Source organism: Martes martes, assembly GCF_963455335.1.
Source record: "Martes martes genome assembly, chromosome: 4".
NCBI classification, from domain to species: Eukaryota; Metazoa; Chordata; class Mammalia; order Carnivora; family Mustelidae; genus Martes; species Martes martes.
Window position 1 is genome coordinate 185,406,342 of NC_137891.1, and position 26,852 is coordinate 185,433,193.

Genomic DNA, 26,852 nt, shown 5'->3' on the forward strand with positions numbered 1-26,852 from the left:
TTAATGAAGAGAAAAACATTAAATCTAATTAATCAAATACTTTAAAATTTTAATATCTCATTAAAAATGACATTATGACCAATTGGGATTTATTCCAGGAATGCAAGGTAGGTTTACTATTAGAGACTCTGCTTAATATTGTATACCATGTTGTTATATCTAAAGGGGTACAAAACCCCATAACTCTAAAGCAGTGATTATTTCTAAAGCTAGTAGCATATTTAATAGTAACACCTGAGAGACATTTCCACCAAGATCAGGAACAAGGCAAGGGTGTCCACTATTTCCATTACTGTCCACATTATGTGAGAGGGTCAGTGCAATTCCAGACATAAGAAGGTCGCAGGTGGCTCAGATAGTTAAGCTTCTGCCTTTGGCTCAGGTCATGATCTCCAGGTCCTGGGATTGAGCCCCATGTGTGGGTCCCATTCGGTGAAGAGTGGGCTTCTCCCTCTCCTTCTGTTGCTTTCCCTGCTTGTGCTCTCTGTCTCTCTCTCTCTTTGTCTCTCTTGCTCAAGTAAATAAATCTTTAAAAAAAATAAAGAGTAAAAAAGTTGTAAAACTATATTTATTTGCAGACAACAGATAATATACCTGGAAAACCTCAGAAAACCAATGATTAAACTGTATCAAATAATAAAGAATTCAGTCAGCAGGATATGAAATTAACATATAAAAATCAGTGCCTTTATTACAGTTTCATGATCATTTACCAGATGATGTGCTCTGTTCCTGCCGTGTCTGGCTTTCCCTAAACCAGTTGTATTGCTGTCCCCATGGAACATTTGGTGATGTCTTTAGATATTTTTGATTGTCACGATGATGTGTGTGGCTGCAGTGGGGTACTGTATCCAGGGATACTGCTAAGTACAGGACAAGCCCCTGACAACAATGAATTATTTAGTCCAGAATGTCAATAGTGCTGAGACTGAGAAACCCTTTCCTGAACAAAACCTATCTATTTTCCAGTGCCTGTTTTAGAATTGTGGGTTGGTAGGGTTTCTCTCCCTTTAACGAATACATTGATAGGGTGTACTTGCATGTAAGTAATGATGAAGACCAGTCAAAGAGGAATCACTTTCCTCTAGTTACAGACAGTGATGGAAATAACTTAATTTGTGTCGCAGTTCGATATAAAGTTTCATTGACTTCTTATTTATCTCCTTAATATGAGATGGGTATAACAGGTGTTCTTATCCCTTTTTAGCTGATGAAGGAACTTACCTATTTTTTCTAGGTTTCAGGGAGTAAATGACGTCAGACTTATGGGTAGTTAGTTTCAGAGTGAGTGCATTGTTTGTTCATCTGTAATCTTACCTGCTTTTTCTTTTCCAGAAGCTCGGTTTAGTTCCAGCTACATACTAGATATAAGTCCTTGGCCTGCAAAAATTGATTCCTAGTCCATGTTTCCCTTTAGCTATATCTTGTTACTTACAAATCAGTGCTTCCAGTGGAACTTTCTGTGGTGATGGAAATGTTACATAAATCTGTGCTCTTCAGTATGGTAGCCACCAGCTTATGTGGCTGTTTAAATTTACATTAATTAAAATTAAATAAAATTTAAAATCCGGTTCTCTGCAGTTGGGCCAGGCACATTTCAAGTGCTGAACATCGCTGCATTATGTTATTAGTGGTCCCCAAAGGAACTTCAATAAATCAAAAGCATTTTTGTTTAATTTTTAAAATGGAGGTTGAGCCCCATCTTAGTTTCTGCCCATTACTAAGGCTTGGCTCTGTGGAAAAGGAGTGCGTTGCTCTTTTTATTTCTTCATAGGAAGCAAATGAATGTCGTCCCCAGGTTGCTATCCCTCAGCTAGTCTCTTTCTCTCACACCTTGGTCATTAGCTGGCGTGTGTGTTGTTCATGTGCCCACTCATGGAGTCCTCATGGGAACGGAACGCCTGCGGAAGTGAAGTGTAGGAATTCGTTCCCCGGGCAGCTTCCCACGTGCGCAGCCGATGTGCTGTGGATTCTCCAGTTCCATCTGCTTTACTCACAGCCCTGGACTTCCACTTGATGTTAAAGCTACTTTCTGTGACTACTAAGGGAATTACTTAAAACCTCCTTGACTCTTTGGGAACCCTGGAAATTCTCCCAATGCGTGCGCACACACGTGTATGTGTGTGTGTGTGTTTCACGGACTTTGGTTGTATTATAGAGTTTTCAGCTATAGTGCGGTTTACTTTTTTTTTTTTTTAAAGATTTTATTTATTTATTTGACAGAGATCACAAGTAGGCAGAGAGGCAGGCAGGCAGAGATAGAGGGGGAAGCAGGCTTCCTGCCGAGCAGAGAGCCCGATGCGGGACTCGATCCCAGGACCCTGGGATCATGACCCGAGCAGAAGGCAGAGGCTTTAACCACTGAGCCACCCAGGCGCCCCTATATTGCAGTTTAAATTGTTGTTAGATGGATCTGGAGATATTACTGTTCTTTTTATTGCAATAATTCTGTGAGAAGGCATTTTCCAACTTACAGTTATTTAACATGACCTGAAAATTTGGGAAGTGGATGTTTATCTATTAGAGCCCATCTGTGTATTTAAAAAGTTAAAGTCTCTCCAGTTTTAAGTTCCAAGTTGTTTTATTTTTTGCACATTAAAAGAGAGAAGAAAAATATTTGACAGATTTACATTCTGTCTATAGTAAAGTAAGAGGAAGAAAAGCCCATTTTGTTTTGATGATTTAGAAGGGCTTTAGGCAGATTTTTTTTTTGGTAAAGTAATTTAACTGTGGTTTAGATTTTTCCTGTCGTTTCTAGTTTAATATCCTTTCATCACAGCCCTGCCCTCAATTTACCTCTGTGGTTTAATTAATTCTATCCCATGACTAAAATGCTGAGGTAAATGCAGTTGAGTTGTGAAATTGTAGGTTGAAGAAGTCTTGAAACAAAAAAAAATACATCATTTGGACATTTTCTTTGTTCTTTTGGGAACTTTCCATTTTCTGAATTGGTAATTATGGAGTCTGGAGCCATATTCTGTATGTTTTTAGAAGAATGTGGATTTAGTTCTATCTTCCCCTGCCTCTGTCCCTACAGTAGCATATTGGTTTGCAAAGTAGTTGACGATGATACTAATGTATTTTTTATGCTTGTTTATTTTCAGAGGAAAGTGTAACATATCCCACTTTTCTGACATATTTGCTGCTAGAGAGTTTAAAGCTCGAGTGGATTCATTTTTCTACATATTAGGCTACAACCCTGAGACAAGGTAAGTGAGTTACTTGGGCCCACTCAGAACTTTTGCTTTTCTTACGTGCGTGCGTGTCTGTATGTGTGCGTACACATTTGGGTATATGCTAGTAAGATTTTTAAAAAATAACTCCAATACCCAAAGTAAACCTTTTGGAAGGAATTCTAATTAATGTCTTTGGTGTCTAAAACAGCTTATTGTTTGCTCTTGATTTTCTTAAGAAAAGGAAAAGTGAGAAAATTTGGGTTTTGAGAGGGCAAGGCAGTATACTATTAAATGTAAATGAACATTAGTTGATCTGTGTTTTGAATTTAACTATACATTGGTAGTTTATTACCCTCCTGAGCATTGTGCCAAGCCTTTCATGATTCCATATTGAAACCTAGGACATTTTTTCTTAAAGGTTTTATTTATTTGAGAGAATGAGAGCACATGTGTGTGCACGTGAGCAGGGGTAAGGGCAGAGAGAGGGAGAAGCAAACTTCACACTGAACAGAGAACCCGATGCAGGGCTCAGTCCCAGGACCCTGGAATCATGACCTAAGCCAAAGGCAGACACTTAATCGACTGAGCCACTCAGGCGCCCCTGAAAACACTAGGACGTTATGGAAAATTTTGTTGGTTAGTCATTTGTTTAATTCATTTAGTAAAACTTCAGAAACACTCGTAGAAATATCTTTAGTAAGATTACTGGTATGAGATGGATACATTCAGTTCACAACCATTTCAGTAAGACCTATGTAATAGGTAGAATTATTACTTTTTAAGTGAGAAAAAATTGAATCAAAATAATTTAATAGAAAAAATTCTTAGTTTATGTCTGTAATAGATTGTAGTTTAACTTAATACGTGGAAGAACTTCTTTAAGAGTATGTGCATCATTTTAATTCTGTATCGATCATGCAACTACAATGGATTAAGGATTAAAAAGAAAAAGAGTGTTAGCTGGTGATCAAGTAGTCTGTGCTTGGGACATCCAAGACGTCATCTACAGACATGAGGATGTAGAGAAGCTGCTTGGCCAGAGGAAGGTGTAGCGGGTAGTGGAAGAACTGCGTTCAGTGTAATTGGAAGGTGGGCATTATTTTAGAGAAAACATTTTCCTAGAGGATGCTGAGAAATTATATGTAAAAATTAGAAGGTTGCTGTTTCGATAATCTAGAGTTAAGAAAAGGCAATATATCCTTTGTCACAATCCTAAGAGGCTGCCTAAAGCTCTGTTGGCACATACACTCTAGTGTCTCTCTCTGTGTACATTGTAGACGACAGCTATAGGGGTAATAGTGCAATGAATGGTCACCTTTTTAAAAAAAATTAAGTTCAATTTTAACATATAATGTATTAATTGGTTTCAGAGACAGAGGTCAGTGATTCATCAGTCTTCTATGCAGTGGTCACCTTTTTTTTTTTTTTTTTTTAACTTTAATTGCTTTAGAAAACAATATATTTGACCTTTTATTTTCTTTTTCAAAAGTATGCCGTGTTCCAGCGACAAAGAAGTTGATCAGTGATAGTATTTCAGAGCATTCCTGTATTTCAGAATGTTCATTTTACATATGGATTTATTTGACTCCCTGGTCATATCTTGGATTTCTGTCTTAGATGCAAAGGAATCCAGAATTTCAGTGATGCTACGTTGATTTAACTGTTTGATCAGTGGTTGTCACATTGCACAAGTTCAATTGTTATCAGTGAATTGACTAAATAGCTTTTGTGTTTTAAAATGTTTAGCTCTTGGGTTCATAAGAAGCAACCAAATTTCTTACTAGTTTTGGTTATGTGTCTGTTTTTTGCTGAATGCTTATTAAAAATGACATTATATAACTAAACTGTGTAAATAAAGACTCATACAGGTTCTGGTCTCATTTTTCAGTGGTTGTTGCTGCCAGTCATTCAGAGTGATTCTTCCCATCAGTTATGTTTTAAAGTGTGGCTTAGGTGTGCAGCAGCAGCATATCTGTCTCTCATCTGAAAACACAACACCAAGACCTGCCCATGGCAGGACGTTTCTAGATTCTGCCTCCTGAGCCACTCTCTTACTGCTTTGATTCCCGGTGGCCACGTGTTCATTTCTGTGCTTGTGTTCGTTCTCCTTGTCCAGCTTGTGCTTTGATATGTTGCGGGTTTTTGAGGGGTGTTGGATGAGTTGAAATGAAAAAAGACTTGAATGTCTACTAATAAGTAAAGCTTGTGGCAGGTCTCACACTTCTCACAAAGTGAGTGTAAAGATTTGCCCCCGCTCACCAGTTCTACCCCGGATACCACTGTGTAACTCCGGAGTTCCACAGCTGCTCAGGTTGTCACCGGAGCATGTGTAGTTTACAGGAGTGTAGAGACACTCTGCTTTCCCCACCTGGCGTGCACACAGCATACCCCTTAGGTTGCTTGGGCCTCATACCCTTGCACAATTTACCTCTGTTTGTGTCTGTTTCAAGTCTGTAGGGATGGGGTTGTGTGAAAAGCGGCTTCTGGTGTGTTTCTGCCCCCGTGGAGAGAGCGGCGCTGACATGGGATGGTGGCTGCATGGCTGCTCTGTGCTCTTAGTGCCCCGAGTCATTTGGAGAGGAAATGTCAAACAGTCCTATGTCTGTGAGACAGAGCATATACGGCTGCGACTGCTGCAAGTGACAGAACGGTGACTTTGATGACCATTCCCCTCCCTAGAAGTAACTCAGAGTTGTAGTCCAAGTGAGCAGTTGAAACTGCAGCGTGAGATGGGATTGTTTCTTTCTTGTAGCGCGTTTTCTGATAGTAGTTCAAAGCTGATTGATGGGGTTTCCCATACTTTATTAATCATATTCACCTGCACTGAAAGTTTGGGATGGTTTTTCACATTTTTTCGTACATTTTTTTTAAGCTGCAATGTTTGGCTACTTTAAAAATGTTCCCCTAATCTGGTTATTATATTTCTGAATGTTTCATCTGGTCAGAGACCTGACCTTTCCAGATTTCTTGTTTTCGATGGGATTACTTTATTGAGCATGTGTATGACAGGAGGAAACAGACTTTCCTATATTCTTTGGTACTTTACCTTTAAAGTTCAGGGAGGATGGATTTCTTGGTAATTGACATGGAATTTTTATTATTCTGAAATTCTGTATTTAATTCTGAAATCCTAATTCTGAAATCTGAAAGCTCTGAAAAATAAAAAAAAAATTTTATGCTAGGTTTGGTGCTGAAGCTCATTGGATGGTCATACTTGATGTGAACTGAGATGAGGCTATTTATATTCTTTTTGAGTTGAGTGAGTTTGCACAATTTTTACTGCAAAAGTACCAGTGTGATAGAGTCGGGGACGTCATTGCTCAGACATTTCTGAGGTGTCACATAGTACATGGTATATGGCTGTAGTACCTTTCTAGATCAAAACATCCTGAATTCTAAAAATCTTCTGGCCCTTAGGATCTTTGATAAGGGATGGTGATGTATTCTTGCTAGCCATGATATTTAAGGAACAAAACTTACTTGAGTAAAAAATTTGGTGAGTAAAATAAAACATAGGGACATGGCTGCTTTCATCTGCTTACTTGCTTAGTTGCTTTTTTATTTACCCAGTATCTCATTGCCATTTAATCTGACTTCTTGATCTTTCTGTTAAGACTGATTCTCCTCTTGGACCCAGGCAGCCTGGATTCTCATTCTGGGCTGTCACTTCATCGTTGTGTCCAGGGCTAAGGCTGCTACTTCCCAGACTCTGTTTCTACTTCAGTAAAGTGGGGGTGGCACAAGCTACCCTGTAGCTTACTTGTGTAAACTGCCAGATTTTTTTCCTTTTGCTTCTTGGGAATTGCAAAAAGAATTAAAAATTTGGTTGAAAAATATCAAAGTTTTCTTTTTTTTTTTAAACCCCATAAAATGTTAAGTCTAAAAGCAAAACATAAAGTACTTCCCAAGATGTCTTGATTCTTCTAATCAAGTAGATCATTAACCATCTGGTTGAGTGTGCTGACATATGGAAGTCTGAGCACTGGAGATTTTTGACTCTGCTTTGAATATTGATTATAAAATTGCTTTTGAAAATAATATACTTACTAAAAATGAAAGATAAATTTCTTGCTGCTAATGAAACTGACATAACAATTACAATGAATATGTAAGTGGTATTAATGTGAAACAATACATTTCTATGGTCAGAATATTTCAATGAAAAATTTGAGAGAACCAAAATAGAAAAAAAAATTTTTTTAAAGATTTTATTTATTTGAGAGAGAGAACACAGAAGCAGGGAGAGCAGCAGGGGGAGAGGGAGAAGCAGGCTCTCTCATTGCAGGGCTCCATCCCAGGACCCTGGGATCATGACCAGAGCTGGAGGGAGATGATTAACTGACTGAGCCACCCAGGCGCCCTGAAAAAGATGTTTTTTTTTTTTTTAATTGAGAAAGGGATCTGAGCTTTTTATAGTAAATGAACCTGGCCCCCTATATAGCATGTCGGCCTCATTGAATTTTTGGATGTCCTTTTCCCATCTTCCTTCCTATCCCCTCACCGCAGCGGCTTCAGCCTATTGGCCAGTACCAGTATACTTTCTGGCCCTTTCTGGGTTTCTGTTTCATTCCTTTGAAAAGTTCTAAACATCTTGCCTCAGCCCAGTGAGTTAGGAGGGGAAGGAACGGAAGGGAGTAATGGTGGAGTCTCAGGAGGAATGAAGGATTTTGTAGTGGCCGTGAAAGAAGATGCCTTTACCTTTACATTGTGAAACACAGATTTTCCCGGGAGCCGGTCCATTTGTTTCCCTTTGCCAGATCAAGAGTTCTTTAAGTCACTGAAGTGCATGTCGGGATAGTGAAGACAACATATAAAATGCAGCATTTTGTGTTGATGGTCACTGATCTGTTGCTTCTCCTCCACTCCACCCCTCCTGCCTTGTAAAAGTGTTGTTGATCTCTTCACAGACTTGCTCTCTAGCATGAAACGTCTGATTGTACTTCTTGTTTTTGCTTTGTGAAAATGAGTCTTCTCTTGCTAGTCAGATAGAAAACAGTTTTTGTTGAGAGCTCAGATCTCATCCAGGAGAGAATGTCAGTGATCAGTCTCCTGTGCCTTCTCCGCTTTTCTTCTTCTGAGGAGTTTTTGTTTTTATTTATTTTAAAGATTTTATTTACTTATTTGACAGAGAGAGAGAAAGTGAGAGAAGGAACACAAGCAAGGGGAGTGGGAGAGGGAGAAGCAGGTTTCCCGTTGAGCAGAGAGCCCGATGTGGGGCTCAATCCCAGGACCCCGGGAACATGACCTGAGCCGAAGGCAGACGCTTAACAACTGAGCCACCCAGGCACCCCTTTCTGAGGAGTTTTTAGAGCAGCATTGAAGCTTAAGGATTATTGCCATTATATTTAGCAGCAATCATAAACCGAGACACTTGCAAGGACTTAAAAGTAATCTCTCCCCAATTGACAGTGGCCATAATGTTACTAATAATAGTTATGGTTAGTGAGGCCTACTGTGCCCAGCACTACTCTGAGTTTTACTTGTGCAGTTCATTGATTTCACTTGGGTTCGAAGCGGCCTCAGGCTTATAGAAGGCTTGCAGGTGTAGTAGAAGACCTTTTCTATCTGAACCATTTCAAAGTATGCCATCGCCAGGAGGCTACACCACTCTCATCCTTGGGATATTCCTTGTGAGCAGAGGCATTTTCTTTCACAACCATGAGACAGTCCTCTGGCTCGAGAGATTCACGTTCAGATGTTGCCATGGCATTGCAGACCCCACTCAGATTTTAGCAGTTTTCCTAATAAAGACTTTTATAGTAAAAGGAGCCAGTTTGATGGATTCAGTTGTCTTAACAGCTGTTCCGTCAGTCTGCAACAGTTGCTCAGTCTTTCTTTCACTTTGAGACCTTGGTACTTTTGAAGATTATAGGATGTTTTGTAGACTATCTCTCAGTTTACATTTATGATGTTTCCTCATTAGATTTTAGATCATGTATCCTGTATCCTTGACAGGGATAGCGCAGAAGTCATGTCTTCTTTTTTTCTGCATCCTATCATAATTTGTCTCATGTTGGTAATGTTTACTTTAATCAGTTGAGTAAGGTGCTCTTTGCCAGACTGTGCAATTGTAGAATTTCTCTTTCTCCTTTTTTTTTTTTTTTAAGATTTTATTTATTTATTTGACAGAGAGAGAGATCACAAGTAGAGAGAGAGAGATCACAAGTAGGCAGAGAGGCAGGCAGAGAGTAAGAGGGAAGCAGGCTCCCTGCCTAGCAGAGAGCCGGATGCAGGACTGGATCCCAGGACCCTGAGATCATGACCTGGGCTGCAGGCAGAGGCCCAACCCACTGAGCCACCCAGGTGCCCCTCTCTTTTTCCTTTTCTAACTAATGACCATTTTGTGGAAGGTTGCTTTGAGACTGTGTGTGTAGATAGCCTCTTCCCATGAAAACTTGTATTTATTTATTTACAACTAGGTGGATTAATGGCTTCCTATTTTATTCAGTTGTTCATATAACCTCTTACTATTATTACTCGTTTTTAGGTCAAAATTGTCCTAGATTTTGGAGAATGATACTTGGGTGTGGTCATTACTTTGTATCACTGCTGTCAGGCCTCTGAGTAAACGGCTAGGTTGCCTCCGGTGGGGAGGAGGGAGAGAATGCAAACTTTCACATCTGAATTTCTGTATCAGTGTGTGTCCATGCATTCATACCCAATTCTTCACATCTAATCCAATACCAAAGGGTTCCTGTTAGTTTTTTCCTTATTTGTAATTCTCATCTTTAAGAGTGAGAAACCTTATTTCATAATCCTTAATATCTTTACTTCAGTTTCCTATCACTGACTTTGCTCTCTCCCCCACATGGATAAGTTTTGGTATCTTGAACTGTATCTTTAGTAGATTTAGCTTCTGGTATTTCTTAAAGCATGACCTCAAAGAATCAAATTTGTAACATCTTCTTTTCAGGACCCAGGGGACAACAACTACTACTTGGCACAGTGAATGCTTACTCTGTGCTTTATTGTTCAGTTCCCATAAAAGCTCAGTGAGGTTGGCATTACCTGTATTTTACAAATGAGAAAATTGGCATTATATTAAAGAATTGCCTAAGACATACAGTTACTAAACAGGAAACCCCAGGCCTATTTGACTCAAAGCCTGTGTTCTGAACATTGATGATTTTATCATAGATTGACTCGTATACAACCTCAGTTTCTTCTGGCTGTGTTGGAAAATAACTTGCAGCATTCTAATGAAGAGAAAAATACGTGTTCACTAGAGAATAACTTGACAAATACAAAAGTTAAAGAAGCAGACTGAAATGAAGATAATTGTATAATCCATGTTTGTGTTTTTCCCCTTCAGTTTACATCTACATGCATGTGTGTATAGGTGTATGTGTATGTGTTAAGATCATAATTAAAATATCGTTTACACATAATGTACATATAATTATGCATTCCTCTATTCATTTTCTTTTATTATGAACATTAAACATTTTACACAAACATTTGTAATGAACACTTTATCTACGATCATGTGGATGTCTCAATTATCTGTTCCCATCTTGTTGAACATTTATGGTTTTCTAGTATTCAGTTATTCTAAGTAACATCGTGACCATCTTTTTTCAACATAAATCTTTATACTTCAGTAATAATCTAGATCTCCTTTATTTCAGTTAATTTGGATTCCAGACATTTCAAAATCTGTTTCTGGTTCAGTAAAGTTGTCTTTTCCATTCATCATAGCTCATGGTATTTGTGAGCTATTGAGGACAAGAAGCTGGAGCTGCCATCACATTTGAACTCTCACAAGGTTCATGTCAGATGGCAAATGTTGGAAACAGTTGAGAGTGCATGTGTATTTGGAAGTGCAGCCCAACTGAGGATATAAGAACTTTTTTTTTTTTTTTTGACATAAGAACTTGAATCAGATAGGACAAAAAATCAGATTTGATAATTTCAAAAATGCTTTGCCAGGAAACATCTACCAATGTCGAATAAAATATAACAGAACTTCTAAATGCAGAGCTGAACTTCTAGGAATTAAGAGAAACTGTCAGGTAAAGCATTAAGCTGATCCTTCATCAGAGGAGATGGGGATAGTTACTGTCTCCTTAACCAAAGGGTCTTGCCTTTAACACCCACCAGGTATAGGAGATGGGGTCTTGTTCTCAGGGGGTTAGGGAATTGGAACTGAGAGCCCTCTATCAAGTCAGGGCCATCAAAGGTCTGTTCTTCAGTGAAAGGGTCAGCTAGGTGATATATCCAGAATTAGAGGAAAATGATAGCGAAACCTATTTGGGACTGGTACTCTAAGCATAGAAAAGAAGAGGGAGGAATAGAGGGAGAATTTCCCTTATAATTAATAACTTTGGGCTTTGCCCCCCATGACAGTTGGGACATGAATTTGCATTCTTAAAAAACGGAGAACTCTAGAGTGAGAAGACAATGTAAAAATTGGTCTTGGGTCATTGAGCCTCCAAGAGGAATACTCTCATTCAAGAACTTTTAGGATACCTGCAGATAGTATATCTTTGAATGCCAAATGCACTGTTAAAAACCATTTGCCATCAACTTGAGTTGACGTACGCCTGAGAATTTCAATGCTAGAACTATCAGAGGCAGTATAACAGACTGAAACAAAATAGGACCTTTATTTCCCTCTCATGTAAGCAGAGTTCAAGAAGAAGCAATCCTAGGTGTGTGTGGGGCTCCGCAACCACCAGGGACCTATCCTTAACTTCAGTTTTTACCTCGTACTCAAGGTGTCAGGGGAATGGTAGCTGTGATACCCAAATTTCACGCTGGTAGAAGGAAGAAGTAGGTTTAAAAAAAAAAAAAAAAGCATGCCTTCTTCCTTTAAAGGCATTTTCATAATTTGTGCAAGACATTTCCTTTTCTTCTCATTAGACAAAAAATAAAAAGAAATTTTTACCTTTATAGGTAAATTCTGCCAGTGTTCGAGGGAACAGAGAGAGACGGTGTAGGTTCCCTGAGTCATTTTATGAAGCTAGTTAAACTTTTATACCAAAACCAGATTAAAAAGTAAAATTTATAGGTCAGTTTTACTTAGGAACATGCATGTAAGATGTTTAAATAAAATAACAGAAAATGGAATCTGGCAAAGCATGAAAAATCTACTTACCCAAATTGGGTTTATAGAACACTTCCCAAATTGGGTTTAAAGCTATTAATATAGCTTACCACTTTAACATGATGAAGAAGAACTATATACACATCTTGATGTTGAGAAAACAGTTGTTGAACGTCAACAGCTAGTCCTTTTGGGGCCGGGAACTCTTACCAAAGTAACTGTAGAATGAAACTGCCCTCTTGTGACTGAATAAACAGAAATCTACAATAAGCACTATACTTAAAGGCAGAGTGTTGGAAGTATCTCTCTAATTTCAGAAAAAAATTGGAATCCCATGTCCATTAAGACAAGAAAATGTGTGAGAATTGGGGATGAAGAAGTGAACCTTTGATAATATGGTATAATAGTTTTTGCCATAGAGACTCTGAGAAAGCGTGTGAACAGATAGAACTGATAGGATAAACCAGCATGTTTGTTGGAAATCGGAGCGGTCTGTATAACACTCAGCTCCATGTTCACAACATGAGGGACAGTTAGAAAATAATATTAAAGCATGCTGTTTCTAAATGCTTCCCTTCTCTTGATGTGAAGTTAGTACTAATTAAAAGTCAAATAGAATATTTTTTTTCCCAACAAGTGTTTTTCTCTAGAGTTGCCTGAAGGTTAACTTTTTGTTGCTGCTTTTGCTTTACAGTTTGTTGCTAGTAAATTAAGCATTTTAAACATTTTTCTATTTCTAGTGAGTAAAAAACTCTTTAAAATAAAACCTAGGAAACTTGCATGTTATAGTTCTTTATATTTGAGAAACAGATTTTCTGCTTATGAAAAACTATAACAGTGAACAAAATGGTTTTTCAGTCAGTTTTTATGTAATAAACCTTTTTAATTTTAGAAAGAACCCATTAATGTAGTATATTCATTTTACCCTCTAAGCTCCCCTTTAATCTATTAAAAAATGTTAATCCTTCATCTGTTGTCTGCTAAGGGATGAATCGGAGGAGAGAGGGAGGTCTAAGATCAGAAGACAGTGTAGGAGTACTTGGGATCACAGGACTTTAGGGAAGACCTAGCATTAGAGGCCACAGAAGGAAGCACATGGGCAGCCTCTGTGCAAGTTGTGTGTGCCTATCCCTGCAGGCAGCCAGCTGGCAGGGAAGTGTGGCAGGAATGAGGTCTAGGCGGAGAGTCAACAGCGGTAAGCAGACATCTAGTGGTCAGGACAACTGGAGAAATCAAAGCCCAGGTCTCAGGGGCTTGGAAGTACTGAGTAGAGTCACAGGGTTGTCCTCAGTATAAGATAGGACTTGCTCAATGGAAACAGCCCATTTCTAGAATTGGAATTTATGTTAAAATGGCCCACTGGCTTACTTAATTACCAAATCACTAGGTTTCAGGGCACCTCGATTTTCTCTGAGGAGAGCTGACCTCAGAGTCTAAGGTTGGATTGAACTCAGTTGGGTGTTAAGTGATTCAGTCTGGGGGTTAACAGCACCATGGAAGCTGATAGCCTGGCAGGTCACTTGTTGCCAGTCATGTGTCCAGTCTTTAGACTCCGTGAGGACTGATGATTGAAGGCTAACCAGTACAAGTAGGTGTCTTATATATGTGTGTGTGTGTGTGTATCATTTTAAGTATTTTATGTATATAACTTAAGAGTTATGATGTCACTACGTGTAACTCTTATATGTATCTTTCACGCAGTTTACCAGTTGTTACCACTTTGTAATATTTGCTTGATTAATTTATCTTACTGATTTTATTTTGTATATTATATATCTTTTTAAATTTAATATAGATTTGCCTTATTATTTCTGTTTTTGCTGAGTTATTCTCTGTATTAACCCTCTTTGCTTCATTGTTCTGTTCTCCTTCCCTGAACTGTTTAGGAGTGAGGTGCAGCATCAAGCTTCTCTCTCCCTCAGTCTTTCAGCACATTCTCTTACATAATCCTGATATGGCTAGCAAAATCAGGGAAGGTGACATTGATAAAATACCGTTTCATCTAATACAGTCCATGTTTAGATTTTGCTAGTTTTTCTAATACTGACCTTTAGGGTGCTTTCTCCCTGTGATCATGCGTTGGCATTTAGTTGTTTGATATCTTTAATACACCTTGCTTCTCTTTGTTTTCACAACATGTCTCTTAGCTTTTTTTCTTTTGTCATGGCATTAACATTTTTGAAGAGTTAGAAGTCAGTTTTGTTGAATATCCTTCAGTTTGTGTTTGATGTTTCCTCATTGTTAGATTTAGGTTTTGTAAGTTCTGCCAGGGAATGACTATCTTAAGTGTTATTTTGTCATTCTCAGTGTATCAGATTTTTTTTTTTTTTGAGGTACAAAAGAAGAGATTTGGATAGTTTCAGTAAAGATGATTTTGATACTGTCCTTGCCCCCAAAGAGCTTATCATCTTTTTAAGAGAGGTGAGGCACCCCAGGAAAAGCTGACGTGAGTTAGGGGGCGGCAAGAGGAGAATGAAGTTCTCTGAGGTTTCCCAGCTGTTCCCAGTAGGGAGGTCTCTCCAGAGAGTTTCTGGCTGGGCTTCTGGGTGAGTGGGTGAATTCTGCACGTGCAAGAGAAGAGAACTGCACGGTGAGGTGAGCCCTGGAGTGTGCCACCACTGAGAGGCAGGGCGGGGGGTTCTGCCCGGGTGGCTTGCGGAGGCCGCTATGAGGTGAGTGTCACGAAAGACAACCAAGAGGGTGTTGAAAGAGGCCGGGGCCACCACGGGACCCAGTGTTCGGAGAAAAGGTTGTAGGGTTTTGGTGGCTTGCCCGTAGCGTCACTCAGGGTATTTGGTGGGGTCAAAATTATAGTTTACACTTCTTGAATTGCTATCATAATAACCATTTTTATGCTATATTTCATGGAACAGCTCTTGAGGTTTTTCAGAATAATGATGAATTTATTCAATTATTATTTTATGTTTATTTCTCCAATGGAGCATTTTCTATGCGATTTGGTAGTTTTGAGAAATGCACTTTTGAAGGAAATACTTTGTATTTGTGCTATTTGGCTTCTAGGCGATTCAGTTGCTTTTGTTTGAGAGAGTCTTTTTCTTCAGACTGTTTTTGGTCGCACACGTCTGCGGACATGTTATTTGTACTAATAAGGAAAGTGGTCTTCCAAGCTGTGGATCCTTGCTTCAGGTGCTGGGTCAAAAGCAAAACTTCTTTAAATGTATTTGACATTTCTTGTATTGTATAAATGACATTTTCAGTATGATGAGAGTTTTTTAATCATAGTCCCAGAATTTAGTTTATTTGATAGCCAAAACAGGAGTAATAAAGAAATGGAATGGATCCTATATTTATTTTAGGGCTCTTGAGGACACAGAGCACTCTCTTAAGCAGGTTTTTAATTCCTTCACACTGTTATATTTGTGGGAAACACAATTAGCACTGCTCTTTCCTACTCTGTCTTGTCCTTTATACATTTTTGGGAGTTTCATGGTCTAATTTTCCTTTTTTTTTTTAAAGATTTTATTTATTTATTTGACAGAGATGACGAGCAGGCAGAGAGGCAAGCAGAGAGGGGTGGGGGGGAAGCAGGCTCTCTGCTGAGCAGAGAGCCCTATGTGGGGCTCAATCCCAGGACCCCGGGATCATGACCCGAGCCGAAGGCAGAGGCTTTAACCCACTGAGCCACCCTAATTTTCCTTTTTTAATTTTAACTAAATAATCATACATAGAATCGTCTCTTAGTTTGCAAATGGAAAACTGTGCTTGCATACACATCCCAAACTAGGCTGTCTTACATGGCTGACAGCCCACTTTGCCTTTTTGTTGGAGGTGGAGGTTGTGGGAAGAGGCATAAAGTGTGTTTCTAAAGATTTTAACAGAAAATGTCTTGGCCGGTGCTGTGGACAATATGAATACTTCACAGCACTCAGTATGACTGGCATGGGATGGCCTTGCTGATGTGGCTTTAGAAATATTTTCTGACTAAATTTCAAATGAATTTAGCTTCATGGTCAGTGCTATAAAGAATTGCCTTGGGGCGCCTGGGTGGCTCAGTCGGTTAAGCGTCTGCCTTTGGCTCAGGTCATGATCCCGGGGTCCTGGGATGGAGCCCTTCGTCGGGCTCCCTGCCCAGCGGAGAGCCTGCTCCTCCCTCTCCTGCTGCTGCTCCCCTTGCTTGTGCACTTACTCTCTCTCTGTGTGTCAAATTAATAAATAGAATCTTTAAAAAAAAAAAAGAATTGCCTATAACTTTGAATCATGAGATCTCAGATGAGATTTTTAGATGCACGGGTGTTTGTGGCATGTTCTTTGACCTCTTGATTTCAACTTTGCTGCCCTTGTTAGTATTAGATGTACATTTTTCAAGCTAGACATGCCTGACTGGATTAGTATTTCTTTGAGAAATGTTTTTATTTATTATTTAGGCGATTTTAGAGCTTCTTATTTAAGAGAGATTAAGCTCTTTGCATAGAATAACGTGTTCTTTAGATACTCTGCTTTCTATACTGTCTACAGTGCATTTGTAGCTGGGACAATACCCAGAACTCCACAGCTTTGCCAGAATTGTTTGTGTGGCCTTTTCCCAAATGTTCACAGAGTTTTCAAAACGAAATTTGTGGGGTTGTTCCCCTCAAGTAGCTACTGCTGTGTTTGTAAATGTGCTGTCGTTTCTGTTCATCCTGTGTATGGTCATTCATACCTGTATCTTTTGATTTTATTCCTTCTTGAAGATCTTGCTATATAAAATCACAATTACCACCCCCCGCCCCAAGACAAAACTTGCTGTTGTCTTGTCAGAGCAGGGCTGTTCTCTGAAGCCTCTCAACGGATGGTGTGGCTTGCTGAGTTCCTGGGTGTTGGCTGTCTCGGATCCCCTTTCTAAGGCCCCACTTCCCTGCACACTAGCTTGGTATGCAGGGAGAAGCTGCAGAGTCTGTTGGCTGGGCTTTATTTACGGAAACAGCAGGGTTGAGATTGATTGCGTTGAGAGACAGTGTATGGATGAGGGAGGGTCACAGCACATGCTCAGTCCTGTCAGTGTGAGGGGGAAGTTTCTGCGTTCTGCGTGAAGGCTTAGGTCATAGCACAAGCTCAGTGAAAGCTCTATGAGGTCTCTCAGACTGCATGTGCCTCCATTTTGAGTTGTTAGAGTAGAAAAGGGCAGAGTTTTACCAGTAAGTAGAGGTTCAGGGCTGCAGCTAGACTCACCAGAGCCTCTGTTAGTCATGGATGAGCCATTCAGCCCCTGCAGGTAGGCTATCTTCCTCTGGCCTCACCGAAACAGTGATGGTTTTTGCTGCTCTTTCTCACTTCTGAAGATGTTTATGAATCATTTCATCATTCATAGTGCATGTTCTTACGAGCCTTTAATTCAGCCCTGGCTGGCCATGTAGGTGGTGTTGGGAAGCGTGAAATCAGCTAAGAATGGGGTCTGCCCGGAGATGCATTAAGCAAACGGAGACGTTGTGGATCCCAGCTGTCCCTGTCCCTTTCCCCTTTCCCTTCGCCTTTCCTCTCCGGGTACAGCTTTAACCCGAGTCCTGCATGGGTGCCTGGTGCTGAGCTTGTTTGCCTTCAAGCACCTGCAGAACAGACGTGCCGGCTGCTCCGTTGCCGTGTGGCTGGCAGGGAATGCCTGGGCCCCAGAGCAGCTCTGTTTGGATGTTTTAGGAAGGGTGGTAGGTGGGCAGCTATTGGTTGCTTTGAAGGTGGGTGGAACTTGTTTTGATTGAGAGCCTGTTTGCCAGAGCAAAATTATGTTTCTTGTGATCTGTTTCTGAAGTCTGAAGATGAAATAGAGAATATGACATATACAGGAAGTAGTTGTGGACCCTGGTCGCAGCATTATCACCTTAAAAAAAATTTTTTTTTAAGAGAAGTAAAAGGTTGTGTGTCACATCAATTTCTGTTGTTTCAAGAGGAAACGATCCATTTTTAGAGTTTATGGGAAATGACAAGAAAAAAATTGCATGCAGTGACATTTGTGATAGAAGTTAAGGTTCCAGGTATTTTATTTATTTTGTTTGTTTTAGCAGAAGATGGCATTTGTGGTGTATATGTATTTTGTTGTGTGACTTATACGTTCTGTAGGAGAGGAGTAAAAAGAGGAGTTGATGCTGGAGGAGGTGGAAGCCCTGAGCAGGCCAGGTTCCGCACCCACTGCTTGATGGGCCCGGCACTAGCCTTTTCCTTGTGGGGGAATCACACTTTTTGTGTGTCGTGTTTGAAGCCAGGCCTCAGACAGATGGCTCTTACTATGGTTAACGTAGGGAGCCAGTCATAATGCTCAGGGTTAGGACAAGTTCAGTTCTTACTCAAGTATATGGTAAGTGAAGTTGGTGAATTGTATTAGTTGTTACTCTCTGTTTTCTCTCCCCTTTTTTCTTCTGATGAAAGTTGGAAAAAATTTTGAAGTGACAGTTAAGTTTTGTGTATTTGTGAGGTTGGAAGTGGAGGCATGTGATGTGGAAGAAAGTGCAGCTGAAAAGTGCTCATAGGATAGTGAGGAAATGGATGGGACATCGGTGATAGGGGGAGAGATTCTGAGCATAAGCTCTTCGTTGTTTAATGTGAATGTGGAACTTGTCTTTATCACTCCATTTCGATCGAATGCTCTTCCTTTCTGTGAATACTCTTCCTTTCTGCTTTTCTCTTTTCAGTCTAAAATTACTGTCTCTCCAGACAAGAGGATCTGGGCCCAGAGGCACTTAACACTCCAGACTTGTTTCAGAAAGTCCTCATTTGAGTCAGGACAGTACTTGTCCAGAAAACAGTTGTGGACTGCCTTTCTTTTGTAGGGCCTTCACTTCTTCAACTTTTTTTATATTTAAAAGTGGACTAGGAAGCTCTGGGCAGTTTCCTCTTGCTGGTCTGGCTTGCTGGCCTGGCCCAATACCGATGCGCACTTGTGAGCTTGTATGCGGCCACCTGTTTCGGTGGTGAGGACTAGCAGTGACCACTGCTGGCTGTGTAGAGTCAGATCCTGTGTTTCAGATCGGCTGAAGTAAGTCACAAGAGCTGTTCCCTGTATAGTGTGCATTTGTTCTGTATTTCCTGGTCTTGGGAAAGCATTTTTGGAATGTTATTTCTTGACCAGCTATCTCTTGTTCCAGGGCTCCTGTGCTTGTCTGGTGGTGGTAGAGGTAAGGAACAGCTCATGGGCGGTTATTCTCTTGGCTGGGGAAGTTGTCCAGGGTCTTCAGAGCTTGGACATTGGAAAGATGCTTATTAGTTTCATTTTGTCTTATCACTCCCTTCCTGTTGTACCTCAGAGTATCAGGAAATGTTGGTGAATATGGACAGCCTATGTTTCCAGAAGAACATAGAAGTGAAAGTTCACTAGTCATCTAAATAGTATCCTTTATTAGCTTTCCTTCTCATTATATTAGAATCTTGAATCAGGATCCAAGGGGTGAGGCTTACATTTAAAGGGTTCCTCCTACGTAAAACATAAATTTTTCAGAGCCTGTGAATCTGCTAGTAACATAGCTCCATTTTTGGATCACTTCCTAGGTTCTGGTCTGGTGTGTTTGGAAGACTCTGGTATACCTAAGACCTAATGTTCGCCATGTCTGTGATTCTCCAAGTTGTTCATTGTTTCTGAACCTTTCTCCTTCTGAATTTGTTTTTCATTTTCCACTTTACTTCTGGTCATTACTAAACTGAGCTATCTTTCCTTCTTTCTTTCTTTTTTTTAAAAGATTTTATTTATTTATTTGACAGAGATCACAAGTAGGCAGAGAGGCAGGTGGGGCGGGGGAAGCAGGCTCCCTGCTGAGCAGAGAACCCAATGCGGGGCTCAATCCCAGGACCCTGAGAGCATGACCTGAGCCGAAGGCAGAGGTTTAACCCACTGAGCCACTTAGGTGCCCCTAAACTGAGCTATCTTTCCACCAGAGAAGCATTTATTCTAAAGCCATTAAAAAAAAAAAAAAAAGTCCTCCAGAATGAGAGAGAAAATAGAAAATACAGGCTAAAGGGAGATGTGAAATAATGAAATTCATGAGTTTGTGTGCATTCATGAGTCTCCTCCCAAACTCATGATGATCCGTATTGAGCAGTTTGTGATGGGGGGGGGTAAGGGTTCCTGAACATATTTAAAGCAGTTCTGAAAGAAAATTATTCTATTCTCATGTTGTGTATTTTTGATACTTTGGTTCTAAGCTACAGCATCTCATTTTCATTCAGTTAAGACAAATAGACATTATTTCTATCAAAGTTCTTTGAATTATACATTTATTTGTGACTATTTGTCTTCTGGGCTGTGGGGCTACATCTGTGCTTATAGCCTTAGTTTCTTTTAGAGTGCCTGCCAATGGGCCTTTGGCATAAATATGTTGAATAAATGAGTGGCATTTATTGTAAGAGAAAAGACTAGATTTAGAGTTAGATGGTCTGGTTCAATGCCACCTAATTAGTGACATTGGGTGAGTTTCTTCACTTCTCTTAATTTTCATTTTCTCATGGACCATATCTCCAATAAAATAAATATAATTTCTCACAGTTACAAAGATGGGGTGAAAACAGTATAAACTATCTGGCACTTAATTACTCAGCGTATTGTTGTTACTAATTTAAAGGCCAAGTCTACAATCTCATGTAGGTACGGTTATCTCAACAACATCTTTAGTTTTTGGTGAGTCTACATAAGACAGCCTCAGGAGTTGTGTTGGAAATTATGGTAATTAAATTAGTGACCAGTATGTTTAAACATCATTTATTGATCTCCTTTCTTCTCTTGCCCTTTGGGTGTTTTATATTTTTCTTTATATTTCCTGAAAAAAAATTTTTAAAGAGGCTTTACTTCCATGTCAAGTAAAACGTTCAGTGTGTTCAGCATTAAACGTCTTTCTTTTCTTACTTCCCTGATGGGTGTGTGTGTGTGTGTGTGTGTGTGTGTGTGTGTGTATGAATGTTTCTGTGTTCTTCCTCCCTGCCCTCACCTCCTCCCTCTCCTCCTCCCATTCTCACACCACCACCGTGAAGAGGCATAAGGCGATGGTCATGTTTTTCATAGTATTTCCCAGAGACTTCCCACTGGGAACAAAGAGACATTCACACATGCATTGAAGACATACTTGGAGTCCAATGTCCCTCTTTTTCTGGGGATGTTACATTTCTGGTTTTATAAAGTTTGATTTTGGTATGTAGAAAGCCAGCAATATTTTTGTTCAGATTGGCTTAATCTTCAAATACTGCTGCATTATAAATTATTTCAGTCACAGTAGGATTAAAATAATAAGTCTGTTTTCTAAATCTTTATGTATGTACAGCTTTGTGTTGGGCTGTGATTACTGCTTTGAAACGAGATCCTTTCTCATATGTTGGTTTGGTTTTTGTTATGGTTGTTTTTTTTTTGTTTTGTTTTGTTTTTTTTTTTTTTTTTTTTTTACCATTTTTCCCCCTGATGTTACATACGTTGTATAGAGACCATATTTACTGCATCTTATTGTCAGCATGAAATCTCTTCTTTTTCCTCAGCCAATGCCTAAATTCTTAGTTCTGGACTCTGACTCATATCTAGGGAGTACTCTGTGAAAGGAGAGCTACGTCTGTGGCCTGGACTCCTCCATAATTAACTCACCCCTTGAAAGAGCACCTTTATCTCCTCAGGCCTTGGTTCCTTCTGTTAAGCTCGAAGATGAGATCACATGGCCTCTAAGGAACTTTCCATCAGGGAAAATGTAGAATCATGATTCAGGATTTCGAAGAGTTTCTGTCTTAACCTTTGCATTTGTGTATGAACTTGAAACATTAACTCTTTCAACTGTTGATGGGTTTCTTTCTTTCTCTCTCTCTTCTGATAAATCAATATTCATTCAGAATATCCTTTCTGCTGGGCAGGAGGGTTAGCCTTCTATCACAGGTGGCTTGATTTAATTTTGTACCAAAGTGCTTAGTTGCTACCTATGGCTAAACAACAGCTGAATTAAAATACTGGAGTTATTTATTCATTTAGAATATATTTAGTGAGTGCCAGTGGGCCCTCGGATATAACGCAGAAGTAAAAACAGACTTGGTCCCTTACTTGCATGGTACTTTCAGTTTAAGGTCAGGACATTGGAGGAAATAATTACACAAAATAAATATAAAATCATGCCAAATAAATAAAAAATCACTCCCGTGGTAAGGGTTGAGAAGAGGTAGGTGGTGCTTTGGGAATTCCTGGTAGAGGAATTAGCTTGTGGTGGTGTCGGTTGCCAGTACTTAAAGCTAATAATAGCAGGGGCTACTGTGCAGCAGGCTGGTGCCGCTTCTCCCTGTAGATCATCTTTTATTTTTATAACAAGTTTGCTAACCGGTCATCATGAGTGTCATCTCCTAGATGAGACATTGAATTGTGTCCTCAAGACACATTTAAACTAATAAAACTTTGTTACTGAGATTTTAATCCAGGCTCATGTGATTCTGAACTCTGTGCTCTTCCCTTGTGCTTAAGCATCTGCTGCGGTGTGTGTCACATCTCCTCCCTCCCAGGAGCGGGCTGCTGGAGTCTTGGGACATCCGATAGGGTACTCTGTGCATAGGGTACACAATACAATAGGGTATACAAAGCACAGTGATTTTAATCAGGTTTAGGGAATTGTTTCCTCTTAAAACGAATGGGAATATATTGTCGATAGAATACAAAGTTTACATGGGTTTTTAAGATACTGTGTCAGGCTTTAAAGACAGTTCAGGCTTGTTGAAGCCTGCTTTGGGGTGGGGTTTGGGCTCCTGGGTGGCTCAGTTGGTTGAATGTCTGACCCTTGATTTCAACTCAGGTCATGATCTCAGGCTTGTGCCAGTGAGCTCTGCATCAGTCTGCTGATTCTCATTCTCTCTCCCTCTCTGCCAGCCCCCACGCTCACTCTCTGTCTCTAAAATAAATAAGTATATGTTTAAAAAAATTTTTAAGACAGGGGCGCCTGTGTGGCTCAGTCGTTAAGTGTCTGCCTTCAGGTCAGGTCGTGATCCCAGAGTCTGGGGATTGAGTCCCACATCGGCTCCCTGGTCAGTGGGGGGCCTGCTTCTCCCTCTCCCATTCCCCCTGCTTCTATTCACTCTCTTGCTGTGTCTCCCTCTGTCAGATAAATAAAATCTTTAAAAATTTTTTTAAAGACAAGACTGCTTTGGAAATGTGCGTTCATGCTGGAGAAATCTGAGAAACCCAGCATGCTATTCTAGATTTCCTTCTTATCATCCTTGCTTTCACTCCTGCCCACAACCCTTCTTTAAAAAGAGTGATTCTGGTGGTGCCTGAATGGCCCAGTCGGTTAAGCATCTGCTTTTGGCTCAGGTCATGATCCTGATCAGGCTCCCTGCTCAGAGGGAGTCTACTTTCTCCCTCTGCCCCTCACCTCCTGTTCTCACTCACTTTTCTCTCTTGCTTTCTCTCTCAAATAAATAAAATCTTTTTTTTTTTTTTAAGTGATTCTGATAAATTGCCTTTCAGTTTTTCTAAAATTTGTTTTGTTTCATTCTGGACCCATAGTCCATTTCTGTGATCACTTTCTGAATGAGCTAGTGAGTAGTAGAATTTCTAGAATCTTCTTTGTATTGATTTCATGTCCGTCTTCCTGCTCAACTGAACAGCTTATGGAAAAGGTAAGAATTACCTCTTCTCTGAGTCGGTGATCTGAAGAAAAGGTAAAGGAAGATTGCATAGTGATTTCATTCATGCATGACACCAGCCACAAAGAAGGGGTCCCACTGGAGAGCTATGCAGTTCAGGCCTTTTGGGAACGGGCTGTAGGTCACACTGCTGTGATATTCTGGGCTTGGATTGGGGACCAGGTCTGGGGTGAGGGTGGGAACCCATGCCAGCTGCCTGTGCCGGGCCTCTGTTCTGCCAGCTCATGTCTCCTCCCCTGGATCCTGTGCTCTTGTCCTTCTTCCTCCCCTGTAGACACAGGTCCTTGTTGTAAGCAGTTGCCACACTCTTTTCGAGCTATTTGCACGTCTTTAGTGAATGTTCCTTCACAGACACTTGCCTCTCCCAGCCTGCATCTGGCTAGCCGGCTCTCTCATCTCCTTTGCGTGGATGCTTCTCCCTTTTTGATATTCAGTTACAGGCTTCCTGCCCCTTTCTGTCCATTCCCTGTTTACTTCTTAGACTAAAACGTTTCCATGGTAACAGGTTACTTTTCAAAGGGAACATCTTGTCATTTTATTTAATCCACTGCAGCTGAAGAGGACTGAAATATTAAGTTGTAGTTGCCATGGATACTGCTTTGTTACATGGATTTCTTTTGTATCAGATTTCATATACAGTGAATTTCTTTCTTTCTTTCTTTTTCTTTCTTTCTCTCTTCTTTCTTTCTTTCTTTCTTCCAATGCTCAAGGAATAAACATAATGATTTGCCATTATTGTTGTAATTTCGCTTCTGGGACTGACTGTATTTTCATAGTCCAAAGCGAAGATTTGTCGAATAATGGGGACTGAACCTCAGCTGTTTTGAAAAACATATATTATTTACATTAAGCTCACAGAGACATTCGTCCTTGCTGGTGAGGATGGTGTCCATTTTTTTTTTTTTTAAAGTATGAGTCACAGGGATGTCTCAAAAAGGATGACTTCAAGCCAGAATCCTTAGTAAATCAGGAAAAAAAGAATTTATGTGACTTGACTTAGTTCCTTGAATGTCTTTTCTCCTTAACTGTGGCATTCTTTCTTCTGTTACTTGTTCAGCTGTCTACAGTACATCTTAGGGGAATCTTAGGGCCATTTAATTAGCTTTTCTCATGTCTAGCTTTCTTCTCTCCATTCTGTCTGTAATACATCACTCAGCCAACGAACTTTTTTGACCTTTTAAAAACTTTTAATTTTTTAGATTCATAGGAAGTCAGAAGTTACTACACACTGCTCCTATATACGCTTCATTCACTTTCCCCATTTGTGTATAACTCTAGTGTAACATCAGAACCTGGATATGACATTAGTAAAATGTGTGTGTGTGTAGTCAGTCAGTGTAGCTTTATGTGACCACTGCCATCGTCATATCTGTTCCGTTAACATACAGACCTCTTGCTCCCTCACCTCCCTACCCATCCCCCGTTTCTAACACCTGGCAACTACTAATCTGTTCTCTGTTTCTATAATTTTGTTATTTTAACCATGTTATATAAATTGACCCTTAACTTTGATAGGTTTTCTGACTAAAAATTTTTTTTAGAGAAGGAAAGAGAATATGTACTTGTGAGGTTGGGGCCGTGGGGGTCAGAGGGAGAAGGAGAGAGAGAATCTTGAGCAGGCTCCAAGCTCCACACTCAGCACAGAGCCCAATTTGGGGATTAATGTCACTACCCTGAGACCATGACCTGAGCTGAAATCAGGAGTCAGATGCTTAACTGACTGAGCCACCTGGGCTCCCCTGTAGGTTTTCTCTTTTAACCTTATTTTCAAACTAAAACTCTTTTTGATAATTCTTTGATGCTTGAAATGAAGACAAGGATATGATTTCTCATACTTGTTCTATTAGTGATTACATTATTTTGGTTCAGTAGCTTAATCTCTCTGCCATGTAGGAGCTCTGACTTTGGAGTCAACTAAACTTGAGTTTGAATCCTGGTTTTTTCTTTCCCCTTGTTAGCTGTGTAATCTTGGGCAGTTTCATAACTCTCTCTCATTTTCAGTTTCCTTACGTGAAGAAGTAATAATAGCATCTTCCATATAGGGTCATCCTTAAGATTAGAGAAGAAAATATTTGGAATTTGCTTAAACTTAAAACGCCTGATACATAGTAAATGTTCACCGTATATGTTTCTTTATTAATACTACAATTAGTACTGGCATTATTATCTATAAAGTGGAGATACTGCTTCATAGGGTTGTCACAAGAATAATAATACATAACTGGCACGAATAATACTTAGTAAGTGATAACTAGTATTATTATTTTGCTGGTGTTTGTCACACGACTGCAGGTATCTAAATTTAAGATAATGTCCTGAAAACACTGAGGTAGGGACAAGGGTGTATATAGATCTGTCCTGCATTATCCTGGGACATGACCTTCATCTTTGATTTCTTATTTTGTATGTAGTGTCCTTTATCCAACCTCACTGGGATACACACTGTCCTTGGTTTGGATTTTCCTTCCTTAATTGGTGGCCATCCCGTTTTTGCCCAGACCTAGTTATTTAATTAATCAACACTGTACTACAAGCAGAAACCTCTTCAGCAGCTGTGTTGTTTCACATATAAGATGCAATAAGCTCTATATTTCTGGGACTGTCACTGTTAATGCTTCCATTAATATCAAAATATGAATTAAATGAATACATAGAAATGAGACTGCAGAGCACCTAGAACAATAGGAAATATTTACATGCTAACTGTCATTGTTACTAATTGAAGGATAAACCTGAATCCAATATTTTCCATCTGACTTATACATGACATTACAAAAATCACGTCCAGATAGGAGGACCCATTGAAGAGCCAAGACAGACTAATGGATTTTTAATGTAAAAAAGTCCAGAAAGATAATAGATGAGGTTTTAGATTTGTAGTGTGGTAAAAAACATTAAGAAATGACCGCTTTGTCGAGTTTTGGGGTAGTATCCAAAATAATATCCATAATTGCCAAAAAGACTATTAAAATATTCTTCCCAGGGGCACCTGGCTGGCTCAGTGGGTTAAAGCCTCTGCCTTCGGCTCCGGTCATGATCCCAGGGTCCTGAGATCG

At 39.8% G+C, this 26,852-nt stretch overlaps 1 protein-coding gene across 1 annotated transcript in view; it reads left to right on the forward strand.

The window, feature by feature from the left end:
• Positions 1-26,852, forward strand: part of RERE (arginine-glutamic acid dipeptide repeats) — a 308,722-nt gene that overhangs the window by 155,246 nt on the left and 126,624 nt on the right. The window contains exon 7 of the mRNA XM_080801487.1: positions 3,105-3,209. Within this exon, the coding sequence (XP_080657613.1) occupies positions 3,105-3,209 (105 nt within the window). The remainder of the gene's footprint in view (positions 1-3,104; positions 3,210-26,852) is intronic.